At 41.9% G+C, this 26,132-nt stretch overlaps 1 protein-coding gene across 16 annotated transcripts in view; it reads right to left on the bottom strand.

The window, feature by feature from the left end:
• stxbp5l (syntaxin binding protein 5L) overlaps positions 1 to 26,132 on the bottom strand; it is a 202,777-nt gene that overhangs the window by 143,617 nt on the left and 33,028 nt on the right. For all 16 annotated transcript variants that reach the window (XM_085765857.1, XM_085765841.1, XM_085765854.1 and 13 more), the window contains exon 2: positions 19,385 to 19,482. In XM_085765857.1, the coding sequence (XP_085621983.1) occupies positions 19,385 to 19,482 (98 nt within the window). The remainder of the gene's footprint in view (positions 1 to 19,384; positions 19,483 to 26,132) is intronic.

Below are 26,132 nucleotides of genomic sequence, written 5' to 3'. Positions count from 1 at the left end.
GAAACACTGTTCCTGCATGTCATTCCCCCTCTCTCTGCCTCCCCCTTTCCTGTCTATCTCACTGTGCTATCGAATAAAGGCAAAAAAGCCACACAAAAAAAAAAACTTAACTGGGATTGAAAACATCTCCTGTCAATGTCTACATTGTCCAGTGTATCATTTATTAGTAGGTGGACTGTCAGTTTATACCAGTGGCATTTCGTAGACCATTCGCAATGCTGCTATTAATAGTCAGCTGACCTTTCATTACTTCTCTACCTCATCATCCTGAGCAGACTGAAGGAGCAAAGAGCAAAGACAACAAGTGGTATAGACAGAGTGAGGGTGAAGAAGATGAGGCTGTGAAATTCCCATCTCAAAATGACAACATAGATGCCTGCTTTAAGGATAAGAGTAGGAAATCCATATGCTAAACTTTGAAAAATAAAATCAATCATTTGTGTTTCACACTGTGTGCCCCAAGGTCAAATTTGGTCAAAGCAGACTAGCATACAGCGCCAGTTATACGGAGTGAACAATAAAACTATATTTAGTGCACACAGTTTTAAGCCTTTGCCAACTAAACAAGTTACAAGAAATATGGACACAATCTCCCCTTCCTGAGTTACAGCTCTGACTAATTTTCAAAACATTATGATGTCACAATAAAGTTGGACTTGGCCATTTGGATATAAAATGTCATCACTTAACCTTATCCTAACAGACATTTGAGTTTAATTGTGTCATAATTAGTAGGGTTGGGCACCTGTCGCTACCCGATCTGCGACGCTACCGGATCTGTGACAGCCACGTACGGCAACTCCACTTGAACAAACTTAGTTGAATTGACTTAGGACCACTGCCCTATGTGCGTCGCCAGAGACGGTTTATCTTTTTATTTATTTTTTTAAATACTTTATTAGTAATGTAAATTGAGGGTTGGTTGTGGTGGTCTGGATCTTGATGCTCAGAAAACAGGAACACAGGCGGACTTTTAATGTTTACTGTCCTCTTTTCTCGCCGGCCTCATCACCATGACAACCACAAACAATCACAACTACCACAACACTCACTGAATAAACGAGTCTGCCGCGGCTGTCTTATGACGGACCTCCGCGGTTTTTATTTTATTTTATTTTATTTTTTAATCATTTTCACAGTACCGTATTTTAATTTCACAGAACTTTAAGCATGTACGCAAATCGGGCAGTGCCCAAATGAAGTTTGTCCAAGTGGAGTTGCCGTAGGCAGCTGTCCAAGATGGCGGCCGGTCTGCGCATGCGCAGACCAGTTTTGTCACAGATCCGGTAGCGTCGCAGATCGGGTAGCGACAGCACCGAAAAACGGTTCCAAATAGGAACCGGTTCCTAACGTCCGGTTCCGGAATCGTTAAGAAGCCGTTTGAATTTCGATCCTTTTTTTCGGTTCCTAAATGTCCGCACTAGTTTGTTTGTTTTACTCCGCTCGCACTAGTTTTAAGTAATGTAACCCCAGTCCCATGTAGCTAGGAAATACTGACTAATTGGGGTGTTGTAGTACAGTGGGACAGGGCCTGAGTTCGTCTAAAGATGGCGCTACCTGTGATAACTGTGATAGTGAAATAAAATAACTTGGCGGTGCCTCCAATACTTTTAAGAAGTAAACACAAAATTTGGTACTTCCCCTTTAAATAATAAAAGTTCACTTTAACCTCATTTATATTTATCCAAACAGTTTTACCCTTATAATTACAACACAGGATTTAGTTGAAACAACCAGAAATATTTATTACACAGTTACGAATTGGATTTAGAATTTAGTTAACCAGTTCACTGTTGACCTTTAAGTATGCATTGATAACAGTATTCAAAACTCTCATATAATGCACTGGAAGTTTGATACACAAATGACCACTGTTAAACCCACTGAGAGAATGTAACCAAAGTGACCAGGTCAATTCAAGTGTCCTCAGCCCACACTCACACACACATTCACACAGGGCTATTAAATGTAAATGAAAATAAAAAACGTTGCAGGCCCGTTCGATGCTTGTGAGCGTGGAGGCCGGAAACGAATGGCCACTTCACTGGGTTTTAACCAGCACAAACAAAAAAGCACGTGCAATGTGTTAGTGTACTCACGAATCCTCACAGTCAGAGATGGAGATGGGGGGAAAAGGGGCAAAGGCAAGGTGCAGTTTCAGCGGCAAGGGGACGGAGCGTGCAGCAACACGGTGCGGAGAAACCACGCTCAAGTACAGCAGCTACAGTCTCTCTCCACGGTCCAGGGCTCTCCCGGTCCTCACTCTCTCCCTCTTATGGCAAATGTCCGGTCCTGAATCACACAATTCCTCTTAGTAAATAAGCTACAGGCCTATTCATGGCGAAAAACCCACAGAACGTATCACACAAATTAGCAATTGCAGAATAAACAGTGTGAAGGCCTATGAGGAGGCTAAGCTAAAAGCTAGCGGCGATTAGCGATTCAGCTCATTTTATACACGTTACAAATAAACAACAGCACCGAGCACATTAAAACACATGAATTTACCTCTGGCAGCTTCACAGAGTTCACACACATCGACCACAGGACGACTCTCCGTCAGTCTTGGAAGTTAGGAGTGTTTTTACTTTTACAAGTTTACAGCTATCCAACTCGGACGCCGATAAAAGCAGGCTCTGCTACCGCTAACTTTGCTGCGGCACGTAGGTGACGCTAAGTCCCTCCTACCTGAGCAAGGTGAGGACAGGATTGGCTCTACAGACATACAAAGATGGGAGAATAAAATAAAAGATGCTTCACTACCCCACAACAATCGAGGTCTCCTTGTGCTGACATTACCCATGAATGATTTTTAAGATAACACCACTCTTTTATCTCTGACTTGTGACTGTATATAACATGGCTGTTTAACATTTTATAATCCAACATTTTTAACATATTTACACTTCATGAACTATTAAGTATTACCAACACAAACATTTTAATATCTGTATATGAATGAATGAAATTAATAGCCACAGGGCCAGAGCGATAGATATAACAGAGTGGCGACAGCCTTTGATGTCGCCGCCAGCGCGGTCACGTGGTTCATGTAGCTCCCAATAGTTCCAAACGAGGCTGCCGCTGTCATGTTCTGCTATGGGACAGACAGCACTGAGCTTGCTTTTGGACGGTAAATATTAAAAAATAAACCGTACAAAGGTATATTTACAACTGTTACTGAATTACTGTATGTACATCAATGTCAGTTTTCAAACAAAAGGCAAAATCTTCTTGCTTCAAGGTTTTATTTGTCACTCTAAAGTGAAGATTAGCCTGCCCTACAGTAAAAATGGCATAAGAAGAGGAGTAAAGCAATATATTAAGCGGGAATATATATATTTAAGCATAAAAGATGTTCAATCAAACCCACACAGTTTGAAACAACGTTCAAAACACACACAGCCAGTATCACAACTAAATATAAAGCCCGCTAGCTTAATGCTAACGTATAATGCAAAACCTCATAGACGGGCTAACAGAAATTAGCATCGATATCGCCATTTTGCGGCAACCGAGCCACAGCAGTAAAGCTGCCAAAACCTGGCTTTAGCGCTGTCAACACGTCACAGTTTTAATATTTTGTTCATGCAAGAAAGTCACCGTTTAATCCGGAGTCTGTGGTCAGTTCATAACGTTTGTTAGGAACTTGCACCGATGTTTGTTCTGGGAGAAGTGCAGAGTCTGTGTGAGCCCCGACCGGGGACCAGGGCAGCGGCTGTCACAGCAGCAGCAGCCGCTCTAATGAGCTGATCTGCCGGGGCCGACCGTCCGTCCTCTCGTCGGAGAAAACGAGCCAAGTAACGTATCCGCATGCTTTTAGAGGTTTACCGCTGGCTTGTTAAATTATTTTGAAGAGATTAATGTTGGTCTCATTGATGAAATTTAACAACTGTGGCAGTGGCATTAGTTTGTTTGAATGGAAAGTGAGCAGGGCTGCTTCTGGGCTACGGACTGAAATCACCACAGTTACGTAAATAAATAAATGTTTTTCAATGAACCGATCAGTCTAATAATTTTTATTTTGTTAAGTCAACATGGTTACTGTACTTGGGAAAGATTATTACCACTTTATAACTTAAAATTGGTCGGTATTTCGTCAACGTAGCTCAGTAGTTTCTTGCTGTGCAGCCATAGAAACAGACGTGGTCCAGCGCCGCGGGAGGAATGTTTGGAACTATTGAGGGCTCCATGACCCGGAAGTCGGCCCGCCATTTTTTACAACGGAGTCCTATGGGAGTGTCGCCACTCTGTTATATCTATCGCTCTGCACAGGGCTACAGTAATTTGACCCGCCCCGCACCACCGCATCTATTTTCACAACCCTCCCCGCTGCTATTAAACGTCAGACAGCGGCCTTTTACTTTGAAAGGGCAGACAGAGGCGCTGTGTTGCCGGTAGCTTGTCAGTGTGGAGCTCGTGAGGAGTGGGAGAGTCACAGTGCAGCACGAGTGCAGCAGCCGCCGCCGCCGCCGCCACCTCTCTCTCTCCCCGGTCTGCTCTCTGCTCTCAGTGAAACCAACCCCGCTCTGCTGATGCGCCCAGCCGCCGTCTCACCCGGTTCCCTCACACCTCCGCCTGCTTTCCCATCAACATCAGCGCGCCCCTGATAACACACTCTGGACTTCATCATCAGTTTTTTTAATGACCCGCCCCACCGCGCCCCGCACCGCAAATAAAGTAAACATTTCTTGACCCGCACCGCGCGTCACTAGTGTACAGACCTCCTCAGCCTGAGAAGGCAGACATGATTATCTTCTTAAACAAAAACTGTTTTTGATTTGTCATCATGACTGCTCCAGTGTTTGTTTTATTTTGTTGCATATACATTCACCTGTTCTGCAGCTCTTTGTATGTTAGACTGCTTGCCAAGTTTCAGTTTTATAGTTAGTTAGGGACCCTCCCTTTTAATTGAATACCATAGTTGGCAAAATCTATTTTTGGAGGCCTTTTGGAGGTCTTAGAAGCTGTGTAAGATGTATGTTTGAAGTCCAAGCATGCATGCAGCCTGTGTGAAGAGTTTGTCAAATAAAAAAATATCCTGTGAAATAAGTTGTGACCTGTTGACCTGCACCTCAAAGAATCGGAATCGAGAATCGTTTGGAACCGGAATCGAAATAGAGAATCGGAATCGGAATTGGAATCGTTAAAATCCAAACGATGCCCAACCCTAATAATTAGTTAATTCGTTTGTAAGTTATGGCCAAAAACATGTTTTTCGAGGTCACTGTGGCCTCGACCTTTAACTACCAAAATAAAAGCTCATCCTTGGGTCCACGGTAAGGCTTGTGACAGATGAAATTAAATTCCTGATACAGTACATTTCGGTAATAAATGTGTGGGCACTGTGACATTGAACTTGGAATTGCAACAGCAACTTTTTCTGTTCTCTAAAGACTAGGGGCTCTAATTTCGTGGCGCAACGCAGTGGTAATTCCATCTGGCGCAGAACGTGTGCAGTGAATTTGGTAATTTGGTAGACCGAGGTGCGCCAAAATGGGTGTGGCGATGCAGCAGGAGGAGGTGTCGACAGATTCAGCTTTGCGCAGTGACAATTTTGTGCCAAAAGGTGCGCCAAAGGTGCGCCGAAAGCCCACCAGCTCCAACCTGGTCTACTCTTGGCGCAAGGCAAAGTGCAGGCGCCGCAATGGTAATTTGCCTGACTGGCACACAGTGCGCACATGTCACCAAGACTCACAGGCCTCACAGGCAGGTTTCCACAGTTCTAGGCACATTTAAATGCAATCAATAAACACAACCACTATTTAATGTAACTATCTGAATCAGCACATACATTTATATCTAAATACTGTAGATTGTCCCGTCGCATCTGATGTCAGATCAAAGACATGCGTAATGGAAACTTGGCCTGAATTACGCAGGGACAAACTGGGACTAAAAAGCAGCCGTGGATGTCACAAGAGCAGGACTGTGAGGGTGGATGACTGCATGTCGCTGCCGTGTTGGGACTACGCACTGTGCCGTTGTGATGATCCGCTTTATTTATTTACTTTACTTTTTAATTTATTAGCGGGCGAGTGACCGCGTCATCACGTAGCCGTAATGAAAAACAAACAAACAAACAAACAAACTATCATCTCTCTTAGCCAACCACAATCAGCCTCGGCATCAGATAGTGAACATACGTATACTGGCATCCCCCATCTTAGAAAATTCAAAAGAAAAAAGAAAAAGAGAGACGCTCAGCGATGCATCCTTTACGAACAGCTGCTTCTGATTTCATTTCCGTTACGCCTGGTATTTGTTTATGTTGAGATTTATGCACACTATTCATCTTTGTTACAGGGGGTTTAAATATAGGTTACTAAATATGAGTGTTTTTATTAGTGGAAAAGGGGTGTGTATGTGGGTTTTTTTTTACTGGGCAACGGTTCTCAGTATGTCAGAGCAAACCTGGGTAACAATATCAGGAACCTCCTCCCAGACTAATTTTGCATCATCAGCCCGTGAGATCTGTATATTCGGACACATACGAGCTTGGATCTCCCAGACCAGAACATCAGTTTCCTCCTGGGAGAAGTTTGGCCGTCTAACACTGCTGTCTCCTTCCATGGAGAAATGAAACTTGCACTGCGCCTCGCCCGCGGCGCATTTAAAGGCGAGGAGAGGAGCTCATTTGATTGGTAAAGAATGGACTAGGCTGTGTTAAACCCACTCCATGCCTTCTCTCCTCCCTCTTTGCCACTTGCACCGGTGGGAGGGACGGAGGCGGGCTTGCACCAGACTGCGCCACGCTGCACCATTCACCATTGGTGCAGCGCAGGGCAGGTGCACCGTGCCTGTGCCTGGTCTACAAAACTAGAGCCCCAAAAGACAGAGAGGAGGCAAGTTAGAGGAAGCATGATGCAGTCCCTGGTCTTATAGCTTTCAGCAAAATATTCACAATTCATAGTGAACTACATATCGGTAAATACAAGACAGAGAAAGGGATACAAAATATAATACATTTATATATGGTTGCATTAGAATGTTCTCACATATTCAGTTGGGAAAGGTTGTACCTGGGCCCCACTACTCAGAAAATATGACAGCACATCAATGGTCTGATTCACCCAAGCAGTTGTGGAACACCATTTACTCAATTTAATTGATAAATTATGTTGCCATAATGATAATCAAATAAACAAATTAATAACAATAATAATAAGGATTAGTTGCAGGCCAACTAATTTTCTTTACAAAACAGTGAATTATGTTTGTATTCACCTGCTATTGTACATGTTACACTTTTCACACCTTGGAGTAAACTACATTGAGCCTTCAATTATTTAATTGTGCACCCTACAAAGGCAAAGGACAGAGTGCAGTGTGTGGTTATGAATAGCTTAATATTGCTTCTTCATCTCCTTCCTACACCCACTACAGCACTTCACTTTACTCACCTTTGGTGCCAGTGCTGCAATTGCTCTATCTTACAAATTCAGGGGTGCAAATCCTATTAAATGTAATTCAATCAAGACTGAGTCACTAGGCATACTCATCTCATTGCGACTATGTGTTCATGTGCACATATCCATGGCAACCAGGGTTCTGATAATGAGCTCAAGTTTGGAGATTTTATGGTAAAATTGGTGACGGAAATTATGCAAATAGGGCATGGTGCGGGCAAATGCACCAACACGCTTAATCTGGGTAGCAGCTGATTATGGCACCAGAAGCCTTCTGCAGTGAGCTACTGATAGGAAAACAGTTATTATGTTTGCAGGCCTGCTCACACAGCAAGCAAAGCCAATGACACCGCGTGACAACAATGAATGCTTAATTGATGACTATCTGATGTTATTGTTTGTCTAACTGGCACTGCTAAGCTGTCCTGACACACACACACACACACTAATAATGCAGTGTATCAGTTGCCGTGTGTTTACAGATTCACCTCCTCCCACTATCCACTCATGGTCCATTGGCCAAATTAGGTTCACTAATTGCTTGCTGCTGGTCATTGAACAACATGTGGCTGCTGATGAGAGATTTTATTCTTAAAATAAAGCTGCAGTTACCCTTTTACTAAGCAGTAAGACGAGGAGTGTTGTCAACACTGACCTCAATTGCTAATCAATGTCAACAAATTTCTGGCAGGCAATGTCTTGGCCATGCCTTCAGTTTATAGAGGATGACGTGCAATTTCAGCTTTAGTTGATTTTATTGATATATTTAGCATTGAGAATAGGGATGTCCCAATCAGGGATCAGATATAAACAGGGCATGGAATTAACACCCAACCACACGCCAAATGGCAGTAAATTTTGCGACTGGAATTTCAATCCACCTGCCATGTTGTCGGGTCTGAGCACTGAACTGTTGTGCTGTTCCCTGTCTGTCTAAAGTGAATACAGGCCGCCTGGATGATTTTGGCCGCCACCTTGGTTAAAGTGTTATAGGGGCGTTCACATGTAGCGTCTAGCCATTACTTTTACTGTAGACGTGCATCATATGCGCTCATAAGCCAAAGCGACGCCAGCGGCGCGCATTCGGTGCAATGCGCTTTGTTTTTCATGCATGTCCGTGGCGCACAGCTCCACGTTGTGTTGTGTGACGGCAGATATAGAACCCCTATTTATTTTAAATTAGAAAGGGACAAGGAGCAAGGTGAGATGGGTGAGTGAGGAAGGGAGGGGAGTGAGGGATGGAGGGAGGGAGGGAGGTGAGGGGGGTCAGGGGGTGAGGGAGTGAGGTGGGGGAAGACAGGCAGGTGACGGGGGGGAGGGGAGAGGCTGGTGATTGAGAAAGGCATGATAAGCCATTTTATTTTCGACCAAATGTTCTTGTTGTTGACTTATGGATAATGACATAATAATATTACACCGTGGCGCTACAGTACCATTATCATACAGTGAGAATTTGATATCATGACATGTCTAACAATTAGGGCTGACCCGATTGTCATATCGAAGCTTCGCGGCCAGGGGGATGCACGACCGTAACGTCTGCCCGGGGGGGGGGGGGGATCGTAGCGGAAATAATGAAAGTAATGGCAAACAAACACTGCATATCTCCAAAATCAGGCAGGTTTCCAGGATGCCAAGTCGCCTACTCATTTTAATGTAACGATTGCCGATGACAACCGGTGTCAAAAAGGAAAAAAGGAAGAAAGAAAAAAACAATCGATCACGTCACATCATGATCGATTACCATGGCAACGAACAAAGTTTCGAAGCTTCGATTTTTTTTGGGTCAGCCCTACTTACAATACTGCAATAAATGTCATGGGCTTGTTATCGAGGTATTGCAATATTGTGAGATTGTGATATTGTTACATCCCTAGTAGAACACAGAGAACAGAAAAATAGTGGGATGATACAGTACAGTTAATCTACAAAATTTTTTTTTTTACTGCATTGCCAAAGTATCGGATCGGGACTCGGTATCGGCAGATACTCAAAATCAATTGTGATCAGGACATCCCTAGTTGAGAACAACGTGTATGGTATAATTTTCCAGTGTTATTAAACTGGCCACAGAGTGTTGATGAATACAACTTGCTAGAAATTATGCAATAAATCCAGGAGTCAATTTGACCTGAAATGACCATTAGGTCATTGTGACGCTTAATACCTCCAGTATACCTAACAATCTGGCAACTGATTTTATACTGACAGACCCATTTGGTTGAGTGGGTCATGGCCTGTCTTACATTAAGGTAAGTTCAGAAGCATGACCTGTGACTAGGGGTGTATACCGAGGACCAGTATTTTTTGGTCCCAGTTCCTAATTGGTTCCGTACCAGGGCACCATTAAGATTCTGGACAAACAATACTATTATCAGTACTTTTTGAACGACTGCCTAACCGTAGCGTAATTGTGACACTGCCGAAATTAACGGGACAGCAGCCTGTCAGTCTGCCGTCTGTCTGACACACCGCCTCCTGTTGTGAGTGTGTATAGTTTGTTTGAGCTGCAGCAGCTAAAGTTAAAGGGAAGAAGGAAAAAGTGAAAGTTGGAAAAGAGGGAGAAAATTAGAGGAAGTGGCAGCTAAAGTGACGGTGAACACGCGGTTCATGAGAATCTGAGAGTCTGACCCAGTCAGTTTGCCTGTGTCGGGTCATCATGTGTTTAAAGCCTTGCACCGGACACCCAGCAAAGTACTTTCATTAGTGTTGGAGACAGAGGAGGCTCCAGCAGCATCATGTCTGCTGCTGTGAGGAGCAGTGTGGAGGCAGAGCGACATGATGTTACTTCGGTACGAAAGCAGAGGGGAAAACTCTGACTAAAAACACGGAGCTGCTCATGTCATTTGCAATAACACGACTGATATATTGGCTGGTCTACGGCGTGAGGAACATGTACTAAGGCTTTACAGTTACAGCGTTACATTTACAGTGTGTGTCTGTGTGTGAGCGCTGTACACAGACGCACACACGGGGCGCAGCGTCGGAGCAGTGAAGTGAAACAATAACCTGCAGATCACCTGAGCTGACGTGAACTGTGAGTCCGAGCAATAAAACTTTAAGAGTAAAAAAGCTAAATTAGAGGAGATCTTATTTTATCATGATGACAGATATGTACAGTAGATGTACAGCTGCCTAATCCCTCTCACTGCAGGTTGCCTAGTCCTAACTAATACATAGCTTCTGTTCTGTCCAAGCTGCATTACATGGACAGTATGCTGCCTACCTAGCCTCGTAAACCAGCCTCTCGCGGAAATGCATTTCATTTCATTTCTCGGGAGAGTCTGGCCTCATCCCCCCTCTAAGCGTTTGGGGTGGGCGGGAGCTGGGTGGGAGTAGTAGCAAAGACAGTTTAATATCTTTGGTAGTAGCATTGACAGACAACCCCATTCAGCCAATCAGCAAGTTGGTGTAGTGACGGGGCTTTGCACCAGTCGGTCCCTGAATGGCCAACGTGCTGTGTCAATCACAGTGGGCGAAGCTGATTGGCTCGGCCTTCTGAGGGTTTCAGTCCAAACGTTTAGAATGGGGATGAGGCCAGACTCTCCCGAGAAATGAAATGAAATGCATTTCCGCGAGAGGCTGGTTTACGAGGCTACTGCCTACCTACAGTACTTCTTTATTTTTTTACACTAAATTACATGTTGTATAGTATCGATAAGAGTAGCGATAAGTAGCCTATCGGTATTGATAAAATCCTAACGATACATCCCTACCTGTGACAGTCTACCACCATGTCGTGATGCATTGTATTGTCATTTGAAAACAATTAAACCGGTGCTAATGAAGGATCTGGATTTTGGTGGGATGAAATACATAAAAATTCTTGGTATTAATCACACTTTAAATAATTAAGCAATATCACACGAGAGGGAGTGCTGTTGTACTGTATATCAGCACGGCTGTGATTCGGTCGCAGATAATCACACCGTGCTGATATACAGTAGCCTACAACAGCACGACCTCGAGTGTGATATTCTGTAAGGGGAGCGTGGCTCTGACTTAGCTCCTGTCCACTGCTGAACAGCGGAGTGATAACGTCCGTAAAAAGTCGCAGTGCTGTTATACTGTATATCAGCACTCATGGAACGTCTCTTGTCCAATCAAATTGCTCGGTTGGGACCGGTCGGAACTAACTGTTGTATAAGTAAGGGATAATGCCCGACGAGGTGTCCATTATCAGAAATTAATGGACGACGCAGAGGCGTGAACCGTCCTCCGCGAAATCCATTAATCTCTGATAATCGGACACCTCGAAGGGCATTATCCCGCTTATCCACCTTTTTCCGAACGTCAAAAACGTAGCCTGTTTTGCCGGTTTTGGAATGTTATGTTTACGTTTCCATGGTTTCAGTAGCCGCGGTAAATGCATGGATTTTTTTTTTTTTTCCATCTGTAAAACGCATGGATCATCACAGCAGCTTTTAACAGTGGATATCACACAAATTGACATCTGTGTTAAAAGCCAGCGTTAATAGATCCATGCGTTTACCGCAACTATGACAACGCCTGAAAACCATGGAAACGTAAACGTAAAATTCCACCAAACCGGCAAACCGGAAGCCAGTTTTGACCATAGATGACGCTCGGAAACTTGTGGATACCATGGTCACTTACGAGATAAATACATATTAAATCAATTACTTGTAATTTAATGTTGTTTTTACCGTTAAAATCATACGTCTTTAAGCGGCTGAGGCGAGCGGACTATTTAATAAACTCGTCGGCGATAAAAGAGAAAAAAAAGAGGGACCCGCTGTGACCGCAGCGTAACGTCAGTGACTCTGCTACAGCCTGATAGTTTATCAGTGAAGGGAGGTGAGGTGACGGCTTAAATGTTACGTGACACAAAGTTTTTCAGAGGTCCAGTGCACTTCTTACCGCTGGTGTGTTTACAGACTCCAGTGCCGTGATGCGCTGAAAAAAAGTTGTTTTGGTCCAAGTGTCCGTTGCCATGGTTACTAACAAGCGTTTGAGCCAGCGCAGTAATATTTAGAACGTAATCAGGCTATTTTACCGGAACATCTTTATAGGTGTCCATTATCACTTTTTAATGGACACCCAGCAGCCAATCAGAATCGAGGATTCACCCAGACCATGGTATAATGCTAGTTATGATCATATCAGCAGCACAATATGATTCCACTGAAAGTTGACAGACAGAAATCTCATCCAGGCCAGGTAACACCTCAAAAAGGTGATACATGGATCAATGTAAACTGTCCCATGCGTTAGAAACATGCTGTTGATATCAAACTGAAGCCCTTCTCCTCCCTTCCTCCCTCCCATCATTGACTGCGTTTACATGCACTTCAGTACCCCGATTTCAATTGGATTTTTTAAGTACCCCGAATTTGTGTTTGCGCATGTAAACACCGTTTCCCGATTCCAGAAATTGGGATAAGCTCATATCCCGATTTTGAGAAACCCGATTTTGCTGCCCGGAGAACTCCGAAAGAAATCAGGATACTGGAGCATGTAAACACAGTACCCCGATATCTGAAAGCTGCTCAGCCAGCTGACGTAACCGTTACCATAGATACGTTACGTACAAAATGGCGGCGACAACAAGAGCGCATTCTGGAGCGACGAGGAGACTATTAAGTTTTTTTGTTTGTTTTTTTCATGCGAGAAAGTCACTGTTTAGATCCCCAATGTGCGGTCGGTTTATCCAAATGACGGCTGTTTACAAGTTTGCTACGACGTTTTTGGGAGGAGTGAAGCTCCCCGTGTGTGAGCTGTGACCGGGACATCACAGAGGCAGCAACCCCGTCTCCTGACGTGCTCGGCCGGCCAGACTACTCCGTCACCTCGGGAGAGAAGACGGTCGTTAATTAACTTACCCGTAGGTTTTTAGAGGTTTACTGCTGACAGGTTAAATTCTTTTTAGGAGATAAATGCTGGTTTCATTGATGAAATCTAACAATTGTGGCAGTTGCCTTAGTTTGTTTGAATGAAAAGTGAAGCTTCATGTGTGTATTGGAGGAGCAGTGCTGCCTGGAGGCTCTGTCGCCTAACGTGTGTACAGAAATCACTACTTTTACATCAATAAATGCATGTTTTACAATGAACCGATAAGTCTGCATTGAATTTACCTTTCTTTTATTAAGTTATATAACATGGCAGCATTTTTAATTTGTAAATTTTCGGACCTACATATTTCCTAGTAGTTGCGCTTCCTGTTGTAAATAATACATGTAAACATGAATGAAACACACATACGCACGTAAGACGCAGTAATCAGAAACCGGGATACTGTATTTATCATGTATACAGGGATACTGAATAACCAGGTTTCTCTAACTTCATGTAAACACCATACCCCGAATTTGATCAATAATCGGGGTACTTAAAAAACCCGATTGAAATCGGGGTACTGAAGTGCATGTAAACGCAGTCACTGTTTCCCATTTCTCTTGCCATCTCTCACCTCATTCTTGCTCTCCTGTTCTTCGATCTGATTGACTGTTATGAGAAGTGACTGTCTATCAGACTCTGGACAATTCCATTAACTGAACCCTTTATTGAAACTACATCCACTTCCACTGTGCCAATACACAATCCAATAAGGAGTAAAACTGTGCATGCACACAAATACATTCATGCACAGACACACCAACAACACTGCCACAGGTAAATGGCACGCATGGATGCACACTCAGCAGACGCACAGATAGGCACAGACAAAGAGAAGAGATACACAAATCGATGCACACACTTGTCAAATGCTCTCAATAAACCAAATCTTAGCATATCTAGGTACTCTTGTCCCAGGCAGGGGGAGGAGTGTCCTAGGAGCCCACTGCAGACAACCTCATTGCCAACCCACTGCGTCAACCCTTATGACATCGTCAATATGCATCATTCACCAGAGCAGGACCAGGCCCTTTACCTCAGCCGTTTATGGTGAATATGTGGAACTAAAACACACTGCACACATGTCCAAAGCACTGTACAACAAGAAGTGTATACATATCATGCACCTTCACTGTTCAATGATTATGAAGAGTTTAAGTTCTCTCCATCTGTTGGAAAATCATGACTGCACATGGGATGCAATTTTATGAAAAGAGTGATTTGTTATTGAAGAATTGCAAAAGAAACTGCATTGATAATATAATACATAACACATACTGTGGGTTATCAGATGTGATTGCTTACTTTTTGTTTTTCTTAATAATGCCAGGAAATACTGTGTAGGAGGAAGGGGCTACAGGTTTAGTGGAGGGACCGGATACAGATGGGAAAATAATCATCAGATCTGACTGGCTCTGCTGCTGTTTCAATCATGGATAACTTTGTTAGTGTGGAACAAGATGTATATTGTGCTAAAAATAGACCATGATGTCATACATTTACTTTTTTTGTTTTCATGGAAAACATTACACTTAACAAGAAAAGACAGTGCTACAGTTAAAACACTTGTGAGCAGAATAGTGAATACCGTAAATACAAACTTTTATGTTTATTTATTTATTATCTTGCTAAATTGAATTGATTTATTTCACACACAGGCACACAATACACATTATAACAGTGGGTGGGTGTTTAAAAAAGAGGGTCACATCTGGAAGCTACTTAAAGTTCATAGTAGGTTATTCTTTTCTACAGTAAATTCTATTTCTTATTTGGGTACTGCCAACATCTTCACATATAGCAATGTTATGGGCATTCAGTGCTACAAAACCCTTGGTGCTGTTATTACTTCACATACTGTGAGATGTTTTATTTATGTCATTATCATGCAGATGCTCTTCTGCCCACCCTACTCTCTTCAACCACTTGTTGTAATGCCTGTTTGTCACATCTCAACAATAAACCCTACTGTCTTCCCCTTTCTCAATGCTCTATCACCTTCTTTGTCTTTCTTCTGTCTTACTGTATAACTCTATTGTTCTCCACCTGTTTCCTTCCTCCACTCTTTTTCTGCAGCAGAAAGGCAACATTTATTTTAGAGAATCCTAAATATGCACAATACATGGAACCACTTTGACTCAACTACATTTTCAGATAAAGAAGTGGACAAAAGCAACAACAACATAGCAATCTTAAGCAAAAGTGCAGATATTTTTTCTTTTTTTCAGTCTAGTATTTTGCTGTTGATTTTACTTCCTACTTCCTAATTGTGCAGCAAAATATACAGCACGATTCAGACACAATACTGACTCTAAATACAAATTATACATGTGGTATCAGGCATAATTTAGCTTTTAAAACAAGCCAACCCTCCCTTTTATTTTTCAGTTGTACTGTACATTACCAGTAAGTCTAAGATTACATCATACAAAAAAAGCACTCTTCTTTACCTTACACTGCACCGTGATCATAATAAGCTTAAGCATTTTGATCTCCTTTGACAACAAAGCCCTATGCCACCTCACCCCGTGCGCCATATCAATCTGTGTTAAACAGCACACAGCCAAGAATTTAAAGACATGGTTCAAACAGAGCATACTGTATCTCTTGCCCTCTTCAGACGTGGCATTAACGTGAATCTCAGGTGATCTGATCTCAGGTCAACATCTCTTAAACAGCCTACTTCAGTTTATATCTGGGATTAAAATACCTTGTTCAAGTGACGATTTGTGATGGGATCTCAGTTCCCACCTCCATATGTAAATATTTGTGTTGCTTTCGTCGACGAAAATTATGCCGAAATATCATCATCAGTTTTTGTCGACTAAAACTATAGACGAAAATAGTCATGGGTTATTCTGACTAAAATAAGACTAAAATGCTCAGAGTTTTAGTCGACTAAAACTTGACAAAACAAAAAAGAGCATGAATGTGACTAAAACTAATAAAAAATAAAATGACAGTTTGACACAAAGACTAGACTACAACTAAAATTAAAACAGGCCGCCATAAACAACACTAATATGTATGTGAGTGTTGTTATTTTAAGACAATCTGACAGGCAGATCCAGAGTTTACATGTTTGTGAGAGAGAATATCTGTGCTTTCCACAGCTTTACAATGAAATTTAGTTTTACAACTAAATAGGATATTTTAATTCTTATATTATGGTGACTTTACGAACAGGATATCAAAAACAAATGGCTAGTGTTGCCCATCACTTCTAAAAGACTGTGACCTAGACCACCTCCAAACCTGATGATCAGATCTCAAATGCACCTTTGGTGTGTTCACCCCTCCACTTAGAGCAGTTCACTTGTGCTCATAGTCTAGCTCAGTTCATTAGATAAACAGCTGCAGTAGAATCAACAACCAAAACAAGACCTCAACTGGAGGAGAGTGTAATTCTAATGTTTCAGTTGCATGGGCAGAAGAGAGCAAAATGTTTTCTAACAAAACAACAAGCCTCCATGGAAACTCAGATATATTGATCACTCCTCTGCCTATACAGACACACACATACCCTCTCACTCGTGCCTGCACAGGCACCACCCACAGAGAGCACACATAACCGCAGTGCCACACAAATCAATAGTGTCATCTGAATGTTTAACTTTAAGAACCAGAAGGTGAAAACAGATTTCTTTACTAAAACAAAAAATATATTTGTCTACCAAATACTGGTGCACCAGTAGAAGAGGCTGATGTATGATATGAGTGACAGCAGACAGGTGAAATTGTGAGATATCTCTAGTAGGTTCTGTGTGCAGCAGATAATTATTATGAAGTAGAAATGGAGAATGATAGATTCCTACTGTGGTTACCACTATGGACAGCACTAATATAGCTGCAAAAGGGGGGGACATGGAGAGGAGAGATGCATTAAAAAAATGCAACAGAAGAAAAAAACTAAGATAGACCATGTCAGAAGATAACAAACAGATGTTCAAAGCCCTGAGAAGAAAAGGGAAAAGTGTCTGTGAAGGACATGAGAAAGGTGAATTGAATGAATAAAAGTAGACGGGTTTGAGAAGGCAATGGAGGACAAGTATAAGAAAAAGAAAAAAAGATTACGTGAGAGCACGCATTTGAAAGAGAAAGACAAAGTCACTGACAGGCCACATGGGAGCAGAGGAAGGTATACGTGCAGCATGTCAATGTAAATACTAAGTCACTCAAGGGCTTCAATCCAGCTGAGCTCTCAGCCTGGCTTTACAGTCAGGCATTCATTAGAGAGCTAGAGAGAAAAGTGATATATTCAGGGAGTGGGAGGTATTATTGGTATCAAATATCTGCCTTCAGATGAGCTTATCAGTAACCAAGCCACATTTGTCTCTTCATCAGCTATTCTCTGTGTCATCAAACACCTCTGTCCACCTTTACCCCTCTCCTCAACATTCAGCCGCCTATTCTCCATTTCTTTCCCTGTCTCTGAAATACTTCAAACAATGTTACATCTCCCTCTGTCACAACTCTTTTTTCTCAGTTTCTTTTAGCACAGAAATCATCCAATCTGTCCATCTATCACCCCTGCAGGAGCAGCACTGCAGCTGCTGCAGCATCAATAATTGTTAGCTACCAGGGCTTCCCAGGGAAACTGGAAAGCCTGGGTATTTAGAAGAGTGTAATCTCCCACCCGGGTTGCAATCACACTTCTTCGCCCATCCCCATGACCGAGTGACCCAGGGGATGGGCTGCTGGATGGACAGTTTTGAGCCTGCGACATGACAGGCAAGCAACATAAAATGACAGGGCGGAAAGAGCGATGAGAATTACAGTAGGGGTGTAGGAGGGGCTGAAGAGGAAGGCCCCTGCCTGGAGATAGGATAGTATATAGCCGTGCCACAGGTTTGTGAAGAATACATGCTTTGTGAACAATGTTGTTATTCCTCCTGACAATACTGACATTCATGTTGTGTATTGTATGCCTTACTTGAATATGATTATTAAAGCAACACTATGTAGGTCAGTGGTACTGGTACTCTGGTTGAGAAGGGAAACTGTCTGCTACCTGTGTCGTAGCCTCCATGAATTTGTTGCCATTGCCAGTACCGGTGCCGTCGTTCAGAGCTCTGGAAGGGAGGCTGGCTGGCCGTGCGGCCAGGCACAGGGCACTCGTGTGTGGGTGGAGAGAGGAGCAGGGAGACTGGACTTGAGCTCGGCGGAGCTGCGATGGACCAGGACCACGGTGGCGGCGTGTTCCTACCAGTGGAAGTAAAGTTACATAGTACAGTTGCAGCCGGCGACACGATTCATCCTATTAACCGCTTTTCTACCACTTAAATGAGGTTAGAAACATTAAATATTAAGGTTGAAAAACTACATAGTGTTGCTTTAAAATGTATTCATTTATACAAAGCGGTGTCAGGCAACTTGAGACCAACTGCTATCCTACCAAACAAAGATCCCCCATATGGGATGATTATAGGTAGTGCACACACTAATTCAAAAGGTTCTAAACTGTTACTGCCACCACCAACATCCCATTGCTTCATCAGACATAGCTGACCTCCCTTTGGTCTCAACTTCCTTTTAGATTTCTTTCAACAAGATGTTGCAAAGATCAGTGAGAGTAACCACTGAACACACAACAAGGAGCACAACTGAATAAAATTACTATGTACATGAAAGCCTATATAAAACAATATAGACACATTCTCCCTTTTCCATGTTTTCATTTATGATATTAATTCATCACATGGGTAACAGCAATTACCATCACCTAACATCGCCAACAGAAGGTGATATCTGGTGAAAAACATGTGACTATTGTATCCTTCAAGTTACTTACACATTTCCATTTAAGTGAAGAGCTGTGTTGGCTGAGAAAGTAATTCAGCCTTGGACTTACCAGCATAACTGTGGCACAGTTAGTAAATACTGTACTTGAAAAAAACTTTTGACAGCAAAAACATCACTCTGTTGTGTGTGTGTGATAATAGAGACTGTGATAAATTAGATTTTAGTGTTCATATAATGTACAAAAATAAGCAGTGGTAATTGCCAGGGACAGTATTTGTAGACAATAAATATGTGTTTATCTACACAATGTGTGTTTTTATAATGTGTCTCCAGACTACATGAAGGGAGGAAGTAAGTGGATGATGAGTAAAGGATACATTCGTACTCCGCCTGATCTTGAGCCGACTGCCAGTAACTTCTGCACAGGGTCAAAGGCCAATGCAGTGGGCTGGAAAGGGAACCCATGACGCACCGTCTGCAAGATAAAAATACAGAACAATGTTTTAATTAAATAAGAAAAAACTTTTTTTTAACATTTGCAGATAATTGAATGATTTTATCATTTAATGATTTTGCCTGCCCCTATGACATTCATCTGTGTGAATCCAGACAAAGCCTTGTGATTTCGTAAAACTGTTATTCCCTAAAAATGTTATTGTTTTTGCAAGATAATTGTGCTGACAACAATGAGTTTTATGACCACCACTTCATTCATTTAGGTTGTCAATAAATCAAAAGCTTTTACAATACTAAAAGCAAAAACATTTTCTTGTATAAACTGAATGTCCTAACAGTCCTGCACCTGAAATAAAGAGGTTTACTCATGCTACTTTAGCCCAGTACTAATACAAAAGGAAGGAATTATAATTGCAACCTAATGTATCCATACATATAGTTATAATTGCACATTTCCATTTGCATAACATTTAAACATCTGAGTGTATCGTTTCAATTGACTGAAAGCTTATTGAAAATTCAAAAACCTAAAAAAACCATGGTCAATATTCTCCTATGACATACATACACCATTAAAATCCCACTGCATAATTAGAGAAAGAAACTGTACCATCTATTCATGTCGCATCAGTATTGTACTGGAAGTGAACTAGCCTCAACATTCATATTCCAAGGCCTGACGAGACAAAAACACCACTGTCTCTCACTCTCACACATTTGAGATCCACTGCAGTTGTCTGCAATTAGTCATATTTAGTTTACCGGCAGTGCATCATTCACTGCTCTGTATGGATGTGGAGACACGGACATCAGCAATGTTGAATGGAAACATTAGCCTACCACATGGTAATGTTAATTACTGTAAGAATGACAGTACAGATTGAAACAAGAGATCATGAATTGGAGCGGTGTTTAGCTCAGTTGGTAGAGCACCCGCCCCATATGTTGAGGCTATAGTCCTCACTGCAGGCGACCCCGGTTCGAATCCCGCGCCGAGCAGCCTCTACCCCCCCCCCCTCTCTGCCTCCTATTTCCTGTCCTATCCTGTCAATTAAAGGCAAAAAAGCCCCAAAAAATAAAAAAAGAGAGATCATGAATTTCTCTGAAAACCTTCAATGAAGCATGGCAAACAATTTTACTGACTAATGGCTACTTGGACTTGTTTTCAAGCAGCAAACCTGTTAACACTCTTGTTCATGTTGGGATCAAACAATTTAAACCTTTATCATTATCATCTATTTCCGAACAAAGCATTACAAACCCTTAAATGGAGCATAAGTATAAAAAGCAAAACAGCTGTGGGGTTGCGTGAGACCTTCCAAGGAGGTAAAACGTGCAACTTACTACAGCAAGAAATCTCCCTGCACAACATAAGTGCTATTAGATTCATTTGAAAAGATAAAATATTTTCACCTGTAGGAGTCACTAATGATACAGCCACCCCCTAAGTCATCACTAGAGCAAACACCTGTTTGTCTGAATTGTTTGTGTTTTGCTAAAATCATGCGAGTCAATGAATGAATAAAAAATAGAATGAGGTCTTAGGCAGTCTCAGAGAAAAAATATCAACACAGACAGACTTTCAACAACCAGAGGACAAAGTGCCAGTCAGTCTATGTATGTCTGTGTTGTTCATGCGTTTCATGTGTCCATGGTGCACATATTTCCCATTCATACATATGGTAGTAAACAACAGCTTCTGTGTGCCTATGATAGCAACTGACATGTTTTATTTTTTGTTTTGTTTGTTGAGTATATCTAGTGAAGGAAAAAAAGGCAGGTCCGTGTGTGTTTATGTGTCTGTGTGTGTCCGTGTGTGCTCTCGCATACCAATTAATTGCACCTGACCTTCAGATGCACATATATCTGTCACATCATTAATGCATGTGCAGCGGGGTTCCGCTACAACGTTTAGGCCAATGAGTGCCTTGCATACAAATGGAGTTGTAAACAATAATAGTAACAATATGTAACCATACAGTCCATGGAATCTGACTTGGATTGTATTTGAAATGTTTCATTTCATTTCCTGGGAATATTGTGCATAGGCAACACAAACACAGCATTTAGCTACTAGAGTTCTACAGTTTTATTTCCCATAACCTTTTTAAGTCCAGATTAGATGCAGCAGTGAACACTGAAATCTTTGCAAATGTTGCAGTGCTTCTTGAGCTTTCTCTTTGACAACCAAAAACAAAGATCTACCGTTCACTTTTCAGGTACTACCTTTCACTCATATTCATTGCTGAGTACATATGAAATTCAAGGCATTGGCTTATCAATGCACGATAAACTCTAATCTGGTGTATTCATGCATGAAAAGGTGTTGGTGTGGAACTTGATATCAGAAGTAACTAGAACATTCAAAAGTAGAAGTGAAGTTTGAGGGATGGGAACTGACACATGCCCTCACCCTATCGTTAAGAATCACTTGCCTTCTCCATCACCATACAAAAAATTAAAGTCCAATTGTCGGGAAGTAATCAACACAAATGCATCAACAAATGAGTCTGCCACGACTGAAAGTGTGACGAGATGGTCACACATACACATTCATATGCAAAACACGTATATCGTCTTTGCACAGAGTGGAGAAACACAATATCAAAGGAAGAACACATTCATCCTCCAGGTCTTGCCACCAGGCACCTTTCGGTTCTCCAGCCTGACTCTGGTGCACAGTTGCTGGGATACAGGAGAGCCACTCCCCATATACATAGAGGACGCTAAGAAGTGGATGAGAAATACATTTACTGGATCTCCATGCTGCTCATACATATTTTAAGGTCAAAGCCATAAAGCTATTTTTCTCCCTCTTTTAGTGTGTATCTGTGAATACGTCCACAGTGTGTATGACCCGGTTCACCCACACTTCCATCCTCTATCTTTTATTTATCTCTACAGTAACATGTCACTGCAGTCTTATGTTGCCTAAAATAGAGGTACCTAATAAAGATTGATTAGGCAGCTGTATACAAACACACCTTATCAACTTGTGTTGTCAATATCTGTCAGACAGTGCAAAACTTACTGTAACAAGGGGGATTCAAACACTAAAGAATTACGAAAGATATATTCATGCAGCATTTGAAGCAGCCAAGAAGTACATTAAGAAATGCAGTCAGCTGTGCAGCAAATGTTGACCTGCTGCAAAGGACCTGTGTTATGGCTGCCAGAGGCTGCATTACATCAACTCTGCTCTCAATCCACCTCCTCCCCTCCTGTTTCTCTCTCGTGTTGGCTTCTCCCCTCCACACATACACAATCTTTAGACACATAAGCCTGATGTTTAATCAGATAACCATACACACAGCCATCCACACCCCCAGAGGCTCATACCACCTCATGTCACCTACCATCCCCTCTTTCTCCACACAGAGCTGGTCTAGACCCCTGGTTCTATAAATAGCAAGTAGCACCCATGTCTACCACTATCAGCAAATTGGGTATTGAGCAGCCATACCTCCAAATACGGATCATGACATCATGATTATCACATGAAATCCTCTTATTTAACTGCAATTACAGATAATGGAGTTTTCACATTTCCAAATGTCATTTCATATTGTCAGAAAGCAAAGGTGAAAAAGTGAATTTTTTTGAGTGTTGAGTTCTGGCAAATACCAAGATTTTTTTATGCCCCAATCTGTAGTATTGTCTCTTCTTTCTTCTCACATTTTTTGAATTACTCATGCAATACTCATGTACAAAATGCCTATGGAGCAGGACAATTTAAGTCAAATGATGAGTGTTGTCAATGCAAATTAAATGTATTACTGTACAAAGGACTATATTTTTCTTGTGGAGTGGTGGCAATTCTGACTTGAGCCGTCACCGAGTTAAAAAAGACAAAACGTTATTATACCCTGTATATATCTTAGACATACAAAGAATTGATAATACAATCTAGATTAGTAAATCAACAGCTGTTAATAGCAATGTTGGCTATGCAGCAATAGCAACATTTTCAGTCCTGAGAAAATGAGGAGTAGTTTTTTTTTTTTTTTTTAATGACAGCACACAATTAGAAGGGGAAAAAAAGAACAAGTAGCCAACTTAGATTCAGCATAATCTTTCCAGCTGGAATTAGCATGTTCTCCCTGTGCCTACGGTGCTCCACCGTCCTCCCACAGTTCAAAGACGTGCACGTTAGGTTGAATGGTGACTCTAAATTGCCCATAGTTGTAAATGTGAATGTGTGAAAATTTGTCTCTATACTCCAGCTACAGAGTGGTGACCCTGCATAGATAAGTGGAATAGATGGATGAACAAATGAATATGGGAGGCACAATGACAATGGGTACTGTTAGTACCGGCATTACAAAATCCATTAGGCTACATTTCATTACCAGATCACCAACAAAGATAAAAACCTGCAAACTAAAGGTCCATGTTCTAGGAGAAACTACAGAGGATGGGAGCAGCTAAGTCCACAGAGATCAGGGGCCTCATTTATAAAACTGTGCGTAGGAAAGATCACTACAGGTGGCGTACGGAGGAAACACAGAAAACGCGTGCGCACAAAAGCTTTCAGATTTATAACGGAGTGCGCATGCACGTCCTACGCCTGTTTCCATTTATAAATCACAATCAATTCTAAAGGGTCAGGGTCAGGCATGCTGGCCTTGATAGCTCCTAAATCTAAAAATCAATAAAATCACAAAAAAGTGCTGTGCAAAGACCAAGAATACATGAAGTAATGGATGAAGAGACCTCTTGTGATGTGCAGTTTGAAGCATGAGCAATAAGCAGTAAATAATGCATAGGGAGAATAGTATGTGTGGACAGCAGGGAAAGCAAAAGAAGATGGAAACTACAGTATGGAGAGAAATACACGGTAGATAAGGAAACAAGCATATCTGTATACTTTACTTGAGAAAATAGAATATATATATATATATATATATATTTTTTTTTTTGATTTTCAGGCTGTGATGATGACAAGATTGTCTTATTGTAGCTACACTAAATAAAATGTGCCAGATTGTAGTCTTTATCTAACAGCTATAGTACAGACATAGCTGAAGATTAATGTTGTTTTATACTTAGTATCTGCTTCCTAGCCTTTTACAGTATATTACTATTTTCTTTTCTTTTTTGAATTAGTCGCATTCATAGTTAAGGCAATTTTCCAGGGAGAGGCTGTGCCCTTTGTCTGCAGGTTTTGTGTGGGCAAACCTCACATCTGGCTTGCTATTCAAGGCCAGTGAAGTAGCAGTTTGATCAAAGACGGTTTATAAACCAAGACCTTTCATGATGAGTCAGCTTCATAGACTGTAAAAAGAATGGACGTAGCGTCCGTGACGTCACCCATTGGTTTTGGGGAGTCGTTTTTGTGACTCAAATATGGCGGCCTGAACAGCGCCATGTTGGATTGGCCGGCCGAGAACCCGCCCACTGGCCTCGAAGCAGCTGTCCACGGAGCTGCTCGGACCTGTCACTCAACGTTTCCGCGCCCTAATTGGCCAGAGTTTTAACCTTATAACAGTAAAATGGTAGAGTTAAAAAAAAATTCACCCCCCTCAGAGTGTGTGCGGGGGTAGAAACTATCGATTGAGACGAAAAAACGTTCTGACACCAGGCTTTTAACATGTTTACTGAGGATGTAAAGTCGGCGATTTTAACATGGGGGTCTATGAGGAATGCTCCCTTCTGACACCAGCCCCCAGAGGAATCCGAGGGGATTGCAGTTTTTTGAACGCGGAAGTGAGCTTCACTTCTCAGACCGACAACTGCCCCCTTGGTCAGCTTCCTGTATGCATGTCACGTGGCAAAGATATTAAATAAATGGAAAGATACTCCATGAGCGGCTGCTCCAATGATATGAAATGGTATACACTTCCTGTCTCTCTAAGTGGGCGTGGCCAACCGTCACCCCACCTCGTCTGTGAACGTGTGTGTGGATTTATACAATTTTTAGGTAGATGAAAGTGAGATATTTATATTTTCTTATGATAACATTAAATATTTACACTACTAACAGTAATATTTAGCATGCCAAAAATAATTTAAATAATTTTCACGGGAGTTCGCGGCCGTTTGTTTGACGTTGCCTAGGAGATCGGTGCCAAATCTCGCAAGAGTGTGTCGTAGAGACAGAGACAGGTCTGGAACAAAGTGGATTTTCTCCGGATCTCTCCGTCTGAAAATTACCATTTCGGTGTCAAACTGTTCAGAAGAGATGTGGCTTGTGAAAAATGAGTCCAAAATTTGCTTCAGTGACCGTGGGGAGAAAGGCCCGACCATAATCGGTGTTCACATTAAATTGTCCCATAGGAATCAATACACTCCAAGCTGCCTCTGGTCTCTCTAAAGGGGCGTGGCCGAAAATGATTTAAATTATTTTTGGCATGCTAAAAATGACTGTTAGTAGTGTAAATATTTAATGTTATCATAAGAAAATATAAATATCTCACTTTCATCTACCTAAAAATTGCATAAATCCACACACACGTTCACAGACGAGGTGGGGTGACGGTTGGCCACGCCCATTTAGAGAGACAGGAAGTGTATACCATTTCATATCATTGGAGCAGCCGCTCATGGAGTATCTTTCCATTTATTGAATATCTTTGGTTTGATTTGACAAAGCATGAGCAAGTTCTTGGCCAGAATAATTGACATGTTAGCCTACTCATTACAACAACAGTATGCAGCTATCCCTAGTTT

The sequence above is a fragment of the Trachurus japonicus genome, chromosome 21, assembly GCF_045865225.1.
Source record: "Trachurus japonicus isolate A0001 chromosome 21, Traja_1.0".
NCBI classification, from domain to species: Eukaryota; Metazoa; Chordata; class Actinopteri; order Carangiformes; family Carangidae; genus Trachurus; species Trachurus japonicus.
The sequence above is the reverse complement of the archived record's forward strand: the minus strand, read 5'-3'. Positions and strand labels throughout refer to the sequence as shown.